Genomic DNA, 13341 nt, shown 5'->3' with positions numbered 1-13341 from the left:
TGGTAAATGGCCGCATCCTACCTAACAAACAATTTAAGCCTTGTTCATAGCTGCTGCCTAGGACCCTTTGGTAAGGAGACTTCTGAAGCCACATTTGGGCTGAGCAGATAGAGCTGGAATTGGTGAGTGACGTCTCCCATGAGCTTGGGAGAGTGATCAGCTGGGCAACCCAACACTTTCGATGATTTGAGGTATCCGAGTGGGAGCCATTTCAATTTTGGTGACAGAATTTAAAAACCTCTGACTTCCTGACTTTCTAACCAATTCACAGAGTTTTCCTTAAAAAGACAGATGGCCTATTTTCTGACATAAGACTGGAGATGCTGCTGTGTTTAACTGCCACCTTAAATAGTTTTGTTACTATCGCATATGCCCAAGAACCTAGAAAGACTTTTATTATTTAGAATGCTTCACTGAACATGAGCTCACCCAGCACCAGGACTTGGGGGTGCAGTTTCCTAAGATCTTCCCACTCATTTTGTATGTGGCTTTGCCACCCACCCATCAAGAGTAAAGTCTACCCACTCCTCCCACCACCACACACACACACACACTGAAGTTTTGCTGCATAGGCCTGTGCCTTCTCTGACTGAGAGAGTGTGATGGAAGTGACATGCTGAGACTTGTGAGTCCGGGCAGTGAAAAAGCCAGGCTGATCATTACTCTAAAGTTATATAAAGTTTGGGGAAATCTGGGTGAAAGGTACACAGAACTGCTTGTACTATTTCTGCAAAGCTTTTATAAAGTCTGGAATTTTTTCAAAACTAGAAGTTAAATGAAAAGTTTTTTGTTTCTTTTCTTTTTTTTTTAAGGGAGGCCTGGGAGTTGCTACTTTTGCACTCTGATGCCAAAGGAGCCCAGACCTCTTGAGGCTGTCACGCTGTGCGGCCCCAGTCAGCCTCACTGAGAGGCCATGTGGAGGCAGCTGGAGGTGGAAAGGACACCAGATGCATTTGGGGTTTTTTGTTTTGTTTTTGCATTTGAAAGAACAATTTCTTGTTATAATGAAGCAGAAGTATAAGATTTCACTGAAACTGAAACAACTGACAGAATGCTACAAAACTTAAACTTTCATGGGAAACAAAAGGGTCAGATCAAGCCAGTAGCAGTGGAAAAGCCCAAGCCTGGACTGCATACAGATGGAGAGAGTAACTTCTCAGCCTGTGCATCACCTGACCCCTCCCAGCAGTGAGACAGCCACAGTCATGCTCCTATCCCCCTCTCCCTTCCAAAGAATCTGCCAAACCAAATAGCTTCCTCCGTGATACAGGTGTAAGCCAAACCAAGAATATCCCTTTAGACAGCTATAAATATGAAAGCCAAGAAGGAAAGTGTGTAAATCCCATTCAAGGGTAGAAAGCACAGACTCAGCCCAGCCCCCTCTAGGTCATCCTCTATGCTCCAGCCCCAGTGAGCAGAGACACATCTTTCTGGCCAAGTTCTGCCAAATTATAGAATCTTTAATGGCAAGATTTAGGGTAATTTACTACATAAAGATCTGTTTAGTCAAGGCTATGGTTTTTCCAGTGGTCATGTATGGATGTGAGAGTTGGACTGTGAAGAAAGCTGAGTGCCGAAGAATTGATGCTTTTGAACTGTGGTGTTGGAGAAGACTCTTGAGAGTCCCTTGGACTGCAAGGAGATCCAACCAGTCCATTCTAAAGGAGATCAGCCCTGGGTGTTCTTCGGAAGGAATGATACTAAAGCTGAAACTCCAGTTTCAGCTCATGCTGAAGAACTGACTCTTCATGCCACCTCATGCGAAGAGTTGACTCATTGGAAAATACCCTGATGCTGGGAGGGATTGGGGGCAGGAGGAAAAGGGGACAACAGAGGATGAGATGGCTGGATGGCATCACCGACTCGATGGATGTGAGTTTGAGTGAACTCTGGGAGATGGACAGGGAGGCCTGGCGTGCTGCGATTCATGGGGTCGCAAAGAGTCGCACACGACTGAGCGACTGAACTGAACTGAACTGAATGTGTATTACTGCAGGGAGATCCAACCAGTCCATCTTAAAGGAAATCAGTCCTGAATATCCATTGGAAGGACTGATGCTGAAGCTGAAACTCCAATACTTTGGCCACCTGGTACGAAGAGCTGACTCACTGGAAAAGACCCTGATGCTGGGAAAGATTGAAGGCAGGAGGATAAGGGGACGACAGAGGATGAGACGGTTGGATGGCATCACTGACTCAATGGACATGAGTTTGAGTACGCTCCAGGAGTTGGTAATGGACAGGGAAGCCTGGTGTGCTGCAGTCCGTGGGGTCGCAAAGAGTCGGACGAGACTGAGCGACTAAAGTGACTGACTACATAGTAACAGACACCCAAAACATACGTCAAACTTCCACCTGAGGGAAAAAGCCTTAAATTCTGGTTTGGTAAGACCTGGCTTTCCAAATGGGTCTTTGAACCCAATCCTTGGGCTGATATAGCTCCTTGCCCAAGTGCTTTTGTTTCCTGAGTTGCTTTTTATAGAGCATCCCTACTCTTATTTCAATAAGAAATCTCCTTGCATATCTAAGAATACTATAAGATTCCTCTCCTCCCTTTCTTTTTCTAGCAAGGTTTTTGCTCCCTGTGTTGCCTCTGTTCCCTCAGTGACCCTTTTTCCTGTCTTATCATTTGGGGCCTTTACTCAGGTCTCTGAAGATCCTCTGTTGTTCGTTAATATTTAAGGCTGAGATTCTATTACTTGCAGTCTTATGAGTCTTGACTAACACAAATGGTGAAGTCTAAACTAAAACAGTAAGGGCAAGGTTGACTGCAGTCAGTCATTTAAGAGGTTCTTTACGGAACATGAAACCTAACTGAATTTGCTGAGAGGAAGTGCTTTGAAAGAAGTCTGTATGGAGTGCAGCTGAAGCACCTAGGAGTGGTAAGTCTACGGAAGGTGTGGGATTCAGGAGGGAAAGTTTCATGGAGATACTGATATTCTGTTTGATCTCTCTGTAGGGTTGGGCAGAATGAGAATGAGGAGCAGGGACTGAAGGGAGCAACATGGCTGGTTACAGGCCATCCTCAGTGGTGACAGCCTTAACTCCAAGCCAGGGTAGTTAATGGATGAGACATCTGATAGTCTAATAAGGGGGTGGGTATATTTTTCACATGGGAGGGATGTGAACTGTTAAAAGCCAAGACCGGAGCGTGGTGGACCAATTGCCAAGACAGCCACAGCTCCGCTCACCCTGGATTCCCATGCTGTTTCTCCTAGTGTGTGCCTGCTCAGTCGCATTCAAATCTGCAATCCTATGGACAGTAGCCCGCCAGGTTCCTCTGTCCATGGGATTCTCCAGGCAAGAATACTGGAGTGGGTTGCCATTTCCTCCTCCAGGGGATCTTCCTGACCCAGGGATTGAACCCCTGTCTCCTGCATCTCCCACACTGCAGATTCCTTATCACACTGAGCCACCTAGGAAGCCCCTGTTCCTCCTAGTGAGATGAAGTCTGTTTTACACCAATATTTGTAACAGCCAATTATTTATTATTCATAAGATTTCAAAAGCAAATATCCATCAACTAATGAAAGGATGAATAAAATATGGTATATCCATACAATATTATCTGGCAAAGGAATGGAGCACTGATATTTGCTACAACGTGGATGAACCTTGAAAACATTACACTCAGTAAAAGAAGCCAGTCATAAAAGACTACATATTACATGATTCAAAGTTCAGCACAGACAAATCTACAGAGACAGAAAATAAATTAACGGAGGAGGAGATTTAAGGCTATGGGGAGTAACTGCCAAAGGGTCTCTTTTCAGGGTGATGAAAATGTTCTGGAATTAGTGGTGATGGTCACACAACTCTGTGACTACACCAAAACCCACTGGACTGTACACTTGAAGTAGGATAGCTATATGCTATGCGAATTGTATCTAAACCAAACTGTTACCAAAAAAGCAGAAGTGGGAGAGACAGCATCTATTTCCCCTCCTGCTGAACCTGGCCAGCCTTTGCGCAACAGGATACAGGCCTCACTATTAAAAGCCTGGCAGCTGCTACTTTCAGACTCTTGAAGGACAGGGAGATGTGCAGAGAGAGGCCTCATGGAGGTAAACGAGGTCTTAGTCATGTGAGTGAGGTCGTCTTGGACATTTCAGTACTCCAGCCAGGCTGACAGCTGAATTAAGTCATGCAAGTGACCCCAGGAGAGATCCCCTAAAGCCAACACACTGGACCATGAGAAATAATAAGTCACTGTTGTTTTAAGCCACTTAGTGTCAGAGTGATATGTTATACAATAGTAACTGAGCCTCATATTCCACCATAACATGGGACTAATGCCAGAGGGTCACTGTGACAATCATGTGAAGCTAATGCCAATGCAAGAGATATTAACTATTATTATTAAAAATCATCCCCAGAGATCCTTGACATATTGAGGGTGTGCTCCCCAGGGAAGCCTCATTCTCACAAACACCTGCTCCTTCCAATCACATGGTTCCCAAAAAGCTGGTTTGCTGAGGAAAACAAAGGCTTAAAAAAATATTATATCTGAGAAAATGAAATCTGAACTATAAACAGAGTACCAAAGAAGGGTCTGCTTAGATCAGCCATCTACCCACCTTCTTGTACATTCAACACATCTTTATTAAATCCTTACTAATTACTAAACATCAATTAAGAATAGCTAAGACCCCCTCCAGCTCAGCTGGTAAAGAATCTGCCTGCAATGCGGGAGATCTGGGTTCAATCCCTGGGTTGGGAAGATCCCCTGGAGAAGGGAAAGGCTACCCACCCCAATATTCTGGCCTGGAGAATCCCATGGACTATATAGTCCATGGGATCGCAAAGAGTTAGACACGACTGAGCGACTTTCACTTTCACTAAGACCTTAGAATAATTTCCACCTAGGTGGCTGTTAACAGAATGGACTACACACTAGAACTCCAGCCGAGAGATGGCATAGGCAGCAGTAGATACATCTAAAATCATCCTGCTAGAGGGAAAAAAAACCTTTAAATTTCTGCAGAGCGCTCAAATTCTCGTGCTTAGAATACAGGCCCCAAGAATGATTCTGACTGAGAATCCCAGAAGCAACAGAGAGAAATAAATAAAACGGGTTCCCTAAAGGTGCATCTCTTAGTGAGGGGGGTCAGGGGGTCCCATTCACAGAATCTGGATCCCCCAGAACCCAGGCTGAGAGAAGGACTTCACCATCTGGCATCGCCTGCCAAGTCTGGTGCAGAATGGGTGTAGGCAATTAACAATACCCAGGCTGATGTCAGTGAGAAATCCTGTAGAGAAGGATGTTCAACAGCTTTCAACTGCATTTATGAAATCATGACAAATTGATAACACTGAACTAAAAGAACCTTTTAATCCTAAGAACAATTAAGATCCTATTTTTTCCTCAAAAATGCTGACATAATATTAACACTTAAATGACACCAAAGTTAAGAAAGAGGGCCAAACCCATGAATATTTTCTGCATGAGGGGACAAGGTCCACCGAGCCCAGGAAGCACTTATTCTAGACAAGCTCTGGAACATTCCAATCCACTGAATGCTACTTATAATCAGTACAAACAATACAGGCCCGGAAATGTTTGCAAGGCCTGTACTGCCTGTATTATTTAGGCCAGAAGGGCTCTGGGTGAAAGACACAACCTAGGGAGGCGCTGGACTGAGTCTATTGTTTAATACAAATGCTGGGCTGACTTTTTTTTTTTATTGACATATATACTAAAGTGCACAGATATAAAGTTTGAGGCTTGTAAAATGTTTATACCCAGATTAAGATAAAAGCATACTCCTAATACCCAGAAGGTTCCCTGTGCCCTTCCCAGTCAATAACAAACCCCACCCTAGCCCCCTACTCCACTATTTTGATCTCCAGAACCACAGGTTAGTTTGGCTTAGTCTTGAACTGCACATAAACAGAATCATACATTGTGTGGTCTTTTCAGACTGCCTTCTTTCATTCATCACAGGGTTACCTTATTTTGAAACAGAAACCTAAAAACTGAGCTTTATTTTCAGGAAATCCCCCTCTGATGTCACAAACCTGGATGCCAACTATTCTGATTATACTGGTTGTACTTCCTGAACTCCTCCAAGCACATGTTGTAACACTTTAAAGCAGAAACAGAGCCTTGGATTATAAAAGTTTTTCTTCAAAATAAACTAAATCTTTTAAAGGTGTTCAAATCTATTCAACCTTAATATAGCCTCTGACTTAATACCATAAAAGTGTAATCTTTCCCATACTGAGCCCACAACTCCTCTTAAATCTATTTTTCTTCCTTGGTATCCACCCATTCTAAAGAACCCTCAAATTCTGAAATAGAAAGAACCTTCAATTCTGTTACTACTTTCAATTAGTGAGGAGTTAAACTATAAAATTGAACCTTAGGGGTTAAACTATTAAACCTTAGGGGTTAAACTATAAATTAACCTCAGAAAATCTCTGAGGCAGCTTAAGGTTCTAAAATTCAGATGAATGTGGCAGTTCAGAAAAGAGAGGAGAGGGACAACAGCAACAAGATACAGGTACAGAGTCCACAGTTAACCTGTCAGGATTCAGATCTGGGCTCTGCCATTTCTAGCTGGGGGGCCTTGTGCAAGTCATTACTCCACTCTGTGCCTCAATCACTTCCCTGGAAAATGGGAATAACCTTGTAAGACTGTTGCAAGGATTAAATGTGAATGTATATAAAGCTCTTAGGAAAGCACCCAGCACATAATAAGCACTCGGTAAGAATGAGCTATATTCAAAAGCTAGAAGCTCTAAGAGAGCAACTATTCTGCAAACCACAAGGTTATAGAACAGTCACAGCAGTCACCCGGACATACACAGTGCTTCTCAAGGTGTTTCCTTCCTAACCCTTCACAGACTGCTACTTTTTGTAAAATGCAGGATTACAGGCTTGAATGTCATAGCAATGTCAAACTATTTTCAAAGTTTTTAGATGTTTACTCTAAAAATGTTTGCACTTCCTGTATTTACCTCATGGCAGCCTGATAGCTGCTCACGGACTGGCCCTTGTCTCTGGAGTAAACTTTGAGAAGCACTGTTCTCGCACACAAGAAGGACCACAAGCCTGCTGACAACTCAGCCAGCAGGTTACACAGAATTATGAAAACACATCAGCAAAGAAAACCAACCTCAACAGCAGGGGCAAGAGGATGACTTGAGGGTCAACAAGCTGAGAGATAAAATAATCCCAACAGGCTAAACTTGGAAAACAAAACTGGCTGCCAGAGCAAGAATCCAACTGCTAATTTGCCCCCATTCGCTGCTTGAGGAGGTGTCCTCAGAAAACATGCCGGCCAGGAAGTGATGTGAAGGAAGGAAGGGGTCAAGAGATGTGAAGAAGGAAGCAGAACTGAGTCAACGCTCCTGAGTTAGAAGCCAATCTATGCAGTCAGCAAGCTTTGGGAATGTCAACCACAGCACACAAAGGCCAGAGTTTCTCCTCTGCTAAAGAAAACATGCAAAGCAAACATCTCCCTTGGTGACGTGGGACTGCACACATTGCACCCAGGTACACACAGTCGTCCCTCAGTGTCTGTGGGGACTTACTTGTTCTAGGACCCACATGACACCAACACCTGTGGTGCCTCGAGTGCCTTATATAGAAATATTTATATGAAAGGTATTTGCATATAACCTACACATGTCCTTCTGTATGCTTTAAATCACTTATAAATTATTTATAACACCCAACACAATGTAAACGTTGTTTAAATAGTTGTAAATACAACAGGAATGTTATGGAAGTAGTTTCTAGAGTGCAGCAAACTCAAGTTCTGCTTTTTGGAAATTTCCAGCATTTCTTTCCCCAGACATTTTCAATCTGGTGGTTGGTGAACTCGTGGGTACGGAACCCACAGACACGGAGGGCCGACTGTACACCCACCCCATTCCCATCACAGTACCTGTGGTTTTAGGAGGCTCCTGAGGTCCGCCCTGCCAGCCGTACTGTGGGTATCCTTGGTAGGGGTACCCACCCTGAGGAGGTGGGTAGGGTCCCCCTGGAGGTCCTGGAGGGTAGAACCCAGGCCCCATCGGTTGCGATGGATAAGGGGGATACGGGGCCGTCGGACCGGGGCCCGGATACGGCGGAGGGTTCCCTTGGTTCATCAGGGACTGCAGAGTACACCTAGGAGACAAATGGTGAAAGTTATTTGTTTTTAACCTGACGAAATCATTAGGAAAAAACTGTAATCACGAGACACTTTACAAATTGCCTTAGAGATTTCCTAAACCTCTTGCACACTTTGAGCTCTGCCCATTTTGTTTTCTTCTCACTACTGGCATATATCTTAAGTATCTGATTGCTTTCTGTCTGCCTGCCTCACTAGACGACAGGCCGTGACAGCAGGAATCAGGCCAGGTGGCCACGCCAGCAGTGAGTGACCAGGGACGGGGTAAGGGCTGCTCCGCCCTGGGCGCTGGGTGGCCTGGTCACTCGCCCCAGACCCAGCTCTGAGCAGCTGAGCAGTGTGCTCGGTGGCACCGCGCAAAGGGTAGAGCTATTTACAGAGGATGCCAAGCATCTTCTCTGACCATCCAGGCTCCCAGGACTCTGGAGGGCTCACCAGGAACCCCCACTGTCTTGTAGTTCCTGTTCTGGGTGCTTTCTTCTGTGAGGGAGGCCACTTCCTCCCAGCACCCAGAGCCTTTTATCCATTTTCTTGATTAGGCCTGAAGTCTGGAAGGGGTCAGCATCTCCTTTCTATCATCTCTGTAGCCCCCGAAGTGCCTGATCAAGGACTTCCTGAGTAAAAGCATTACTGCAGAATGCAAAGTCCACACACGCTGGATGAATCGGATACTGCCCTCTTGCTGCCTGGTACTGTTACCCCTCTCCTGTGCTGATATGTAACGTTTTACCTAAGTTAATAAAGGAAAGAGTCTCTTGCTCAAAATTTAATAATTTCACCATTAATTCTTTATAACATGCAATCAACAAATTCATAAATGTCTCTATAAAAAGAAGAGAACAACTTCTTATAAAGTAATAAATTACTTTTCTTACTTATAAATAAAGTAAGCCTCCCTAAAAAATATGGATTAAAATAGTGGACTTTGCTGGCTGCCCACACAACAACCATATCCCCCTTCATAAGAAGTCAGATTTCCAGTTACGGATCCATTCTTTCCTCCTGCAGTTCATGTGCTTCATAGGAAGCTCATTCCTTACCAGCTCCAGGGTAAACCCAGTCTAACCTAGCCAATCCAGGTGACCCTTTCCTCTTTTCCATCAAGACTGATTCAAGGAATTTAGGACTAAGCCAATCACAAATGGCAACCCTTGGCCACTCGGATTATTTCTAAAGTGGTTTGATCAGTTAAAATCTTAGGGCTCTTCAAACACGCTCCCAAACGTCCTTTTGCCTTAACATAGGCAAACACATAGTCCACCAAGGACATGGGCTACAAATTGCTGACAGCCAATCTTCAGCCCTGAGGGGGTCACTGGCCTTAAGATGAAGTAGGTACTTTAGAAAGGTACAGCAGGAAGAAGGAAAGAAATGGAATTCCAGATGACTTTATCAGTTCAGTCGCTCAGTTGTGTCTGACTCTTTGTGACCTCATGAATTGCAGCACGCCAGGCCTCCCTGTCCATCAACAACTTCAGGAGTTCACTCAAACTGATGTCCATCGAGTCAGTGATGCCATCCAGCCATCTCATCCTCTGTTGTCCCCTTTTCCTCCGGCCCCTAATCCCTCCCAGCATTAGGGTATTTTCCAATGAGTCAACTCTTTGCATGAGGTGGCTAAAGTACTGGAGTTTCAGTTTTAGCATCATTTCTTCCAAAGAACACCTAGGACTGATCTCCTTTAGATGGACTGGTTGGATCTCCTTGCAGTCCAAGGGACTCTCAGGAGTCTTCTCCAACACCACAGTTCAAAAGCATCAATTCCTCGGCGCTTGCTTTCTTCACAGTCCAACTCTCACATCCATACATGACTACTGGAAAAACCATAGCCTTGACTAGACGGACCTTTGTTGGCAAAATAATGTCTCTGCTTTTGAATATGCTATCTAGGTTGGTCATAATCCTGAAAGATGATGCTGTGAAAGTGCTGCACTCAATATGCCAGCAAATTTGGAAAACTCAGCAGTGGCCATAGGACTGGAAAAGGTCAGTTTTCATTCCAATCTCAAAGAATGCTCAAACTACCACACAATTGCACTCATCTCACACGCTAGTAATGTTATGTTCAAAATTCTCCAAGCCAGGCTTCAGCAATACGTGAACCATGAACTTCCAGATGTTCAAGCTGGTTTTAGAAAAGGCAGAGGAACCAGAGATCAAATTGCCAACATCTGCTGGATCATCAAAAAAGCAAGAGAGTTCCAGAAAAACATCTATTTCTGCTTTACTGACTATGCCAAAGCCTTTGACTGTGTGGATCACAATAAACTGTGGAAAATTCTGAAAGAGATGGGAATACCAGACCACCTAACCAGCCTCTTGAGAAACCTATATGCAGTCAGGAAGCAACAGTTAGAACTGGACATGGAACAACAGACTGGTTCCAAATAGGAAAAGGAGTACGTCAAGGTTGTATATTGTCACCCTGCTTATTTAACTTGTATGCAGAATACATCATGAGAAACGCTGAGCTGGAAGAAGCACAAGCTGGAATCAAGATTGCTGGGAGAAATATCAATAACCTCAGATATGCAGATGACACCACCCTTATGACAGAAAGTGAAGAGGAACTAAAAAGCCTTTTGACGAAAGTAAAAGAAGAGAGTGAAAAAGTTGGCTTAAAGCTCAACATTCAGAAAACGAAGATCATGGCATCTGGTCCCATCACTTCATGGCAAATAGACGGGGAAACAGTGGAAACAGTGTCAGACTTCATTTTTTGGGGGGTCCAAAATCACTGCAGATGGTGATTGCAGCCATGAAATTAAAAGATGACTTTATAATAGCTCATAAATCAGACTGAATCCAAACCTAACCTAAGCTACTACCTCTGTAGAATTTCCAGTGCTAGGAGCCAATAGTAAGGTAAGCTAAGGAATCCCTGAGTGATGTTCAAGCAAGCAGACTTTTATGTAGTGCTGACTATGCCTGGCACTGGTCTAAGTAGTGGGGTATAGAAATGAACATGGTTCAAATCCTTCCCTGGACAATGGGTTAAAAAGAGAAACCTAAGGATGGTGTTTTTTAGAAAAGGTGGTAAACAGATTACTGGGCTGGAGTAGGGGCTTAAACCCAGAAGGAGGAGGTACGACTGAGGAGACTGTCATTTGAAGGAGGCGATAATAAACTAAAACTTTATAATATGGAGTCAGAATGGCTGGACGCTCTCTCTTTTGACCACATCTGTCTTCTGTCTCCACTCTTCTTTTTCCAGGGGCCTAACAGGGATTCAGAAAAGAATGGGAGTTCTTTTCCCTCTTTGCTATCTGGCCTATTCCAACATGGCATCATACTCTGAGCTGGGAATGACTTTCCCTTTAACCTAAGGCAAAGGCTGGTGGTGACTAACACCGCAATCATCACATGAATCTGAGCATACTTAACTGCTGACTACTTCTGCATTTCCTCTCTCCTACCTGGAAGGCTGTGGTAAAGCTAGTGAGCCCTGGCTAATACAGTAATCAGTCTTATTAATCCCCTATGGCTATTCCATTAGTTACAGAACACAGCCATCATAACTATTCTTTCCTAAAATTCAGTGTGTGTGTAGAGGGGGTGGGGTCAGTGGGTATCCTCTGAATTGACCTAATTCCATCAAAACTAGTTTAATAACTTCATTAATCCAACAAGACCCTGTAATAATGATTGTTCTCCCTCTAGCAAAGTCTAGACCTATATTTCTCTGAAGACACTGCCCTTCTAAAAACAATGAGCAGTGAAAAGGAAAAGAGAACAAAGTATTTAGAAATATTACAACCTCATACCTCAATGTTTCATGACTTTTCTTGATTGATTTCTGTGTATGTATTCCTCACTATTCCTGGGACCCTCAAAACTCTCTCAAATAAATGTGTCTTCCCTCTTCTCCCTCAACATGTTTCCCCCTCGTTTTTGGTGCATATCTTTCTCCTGCCTGACAAATTGCTTGATGTCTGGCGTTGGGGGGAACCTCATGTGCTACTCAGAGGCACTTATAAAGAGGATAAACCAAACAGTGCTCTACTGTCACGACCCAACCCTACTGCACACTCTGTCCCTGTGTTCCCAGAACAATCATCTTAGGGCAATAAAATCTGGATTTATTTTTAGTGTCCTCTAGGCTGGAAAAAAATTCCAAGAAGAGAACATCAAAAATCACAGAATCTCCATCTATATTGAGATCAAGGATTCCAGAGCTGGCATCTGAAAAGCAGGAGTTCACCCAGTGGGAATCAATTGTTCCCAAGTTTGCACAGAAGCAAACCCAAGTAAAGAAAGATTCCCTCACATTAACACAGTCTAGTACAAACCATTTAACATAACAAAAATATAAATGAGCTTTAAATTTAAGGTATGATACAAAACTTTAAAACATGAATTTTTCCGTTATAAATTTGGTTGGGTGAAATGTAAGCACTGCTCTAGGAGTGTGTGTTATACTGAAGATCGAATATAAACAGTGGAAACTGCAGCATTAAGGACAGTTCACAGCTCCAAACGGAGAAGGCAATGGCAACCCACTCCAGTACTCTTGCCTGGAAAATCCCACGGACAGAGGAGCCTGGTAAGCTACAGTCCATGGGGTCGCTAAGAGTCGGACACGACTGAGCGACTTCCCTTTCACTTTTCCCTTTCATGCATTGGAGAAGGAAATGGCAACCCACTCCAGTGTTCTTTCCTAGAGAATCCCAGGGACGGGGGAGCCTGGTGGGCTGCTGTCTATGGGGTCGCACAGAGTCAGACACAACTGAAGCAACTTAGCAGCAGCAGCAGCAGCACAGCTCCAAAAAAGACCATTCAAATCAAGCAGCAGCCAGGATCAATTAAGACTGCATTGAATCCATCTGAAAAAGAATTCAGAGTAATGACAGTAAATATGATCCAAGGTCTCAGAGAAAGAATGGAGGCAAAGATCAAGAAGATACAAGAACTGTTTAACAAAGAGGTAGAAAATCTAAAGAATAAACAGAGATGAACAATAACTGAAATGAAAAATATGCTAGAAAAAAATCAATAGCAGAATAAATGAGGCAGAAGGATTGGTAAGTGAGCTGGAAGACAGAACAGTGTAAATTATTGCCATGGAACCAAATGAAGAAAAAATAATGGGAAAAAAAAAAAAAAGGATGGTCTCAGAGACCTCTGGGACAACACTAAACACACAACTTGCATTATAGGGGTCCCAGAAGGAAAAAAGAAAGGACCTGAAAAAAATATCTGAAGAGATAATAGCTGAAAACTA

General features: G+C 43.6%; 1 protein-coding gene across 1 annotated transcript in view; it reads right to left on the bottom strand.

Annotated features, from left to right (window-relative positions):
• Window positions 1–13341, bottom strand: part of CYSTM1 (cysteine rich transmembrane module containing 1) — a 141463-nt gene that overhangs the window by 37057 nt on the left and 91065 nt on the right. The window contains exon 3 of the mRNA XM_086411980.1: window positions 7893–8116. Within this exon, the coding sequence (XP_086268106.1) occupies window positions 7893–8116 (224 nt within the window). The remainder of the gene's footprint in view (window positions 1–7892; window positions 8117–13341) is intronic.

This window comes from Bos grunniens, chromosome 7, assembly GCF_055505025.1.
Source record: "Bos grunniens cultivar Pamir isolate PY7600 chromosome 7, Bosgru_T2T1.0, whole genome shotgun sequence".
NCBI classification, from domain to species: Eukaryota; Metazoa; Chordata; class Mammalia; order Artiodactyla; family Bovidae; genus Bos; species Bos grunniens.
This window is presented reverse-complemented; position numbering and strand designations above follow the sequence as displayed.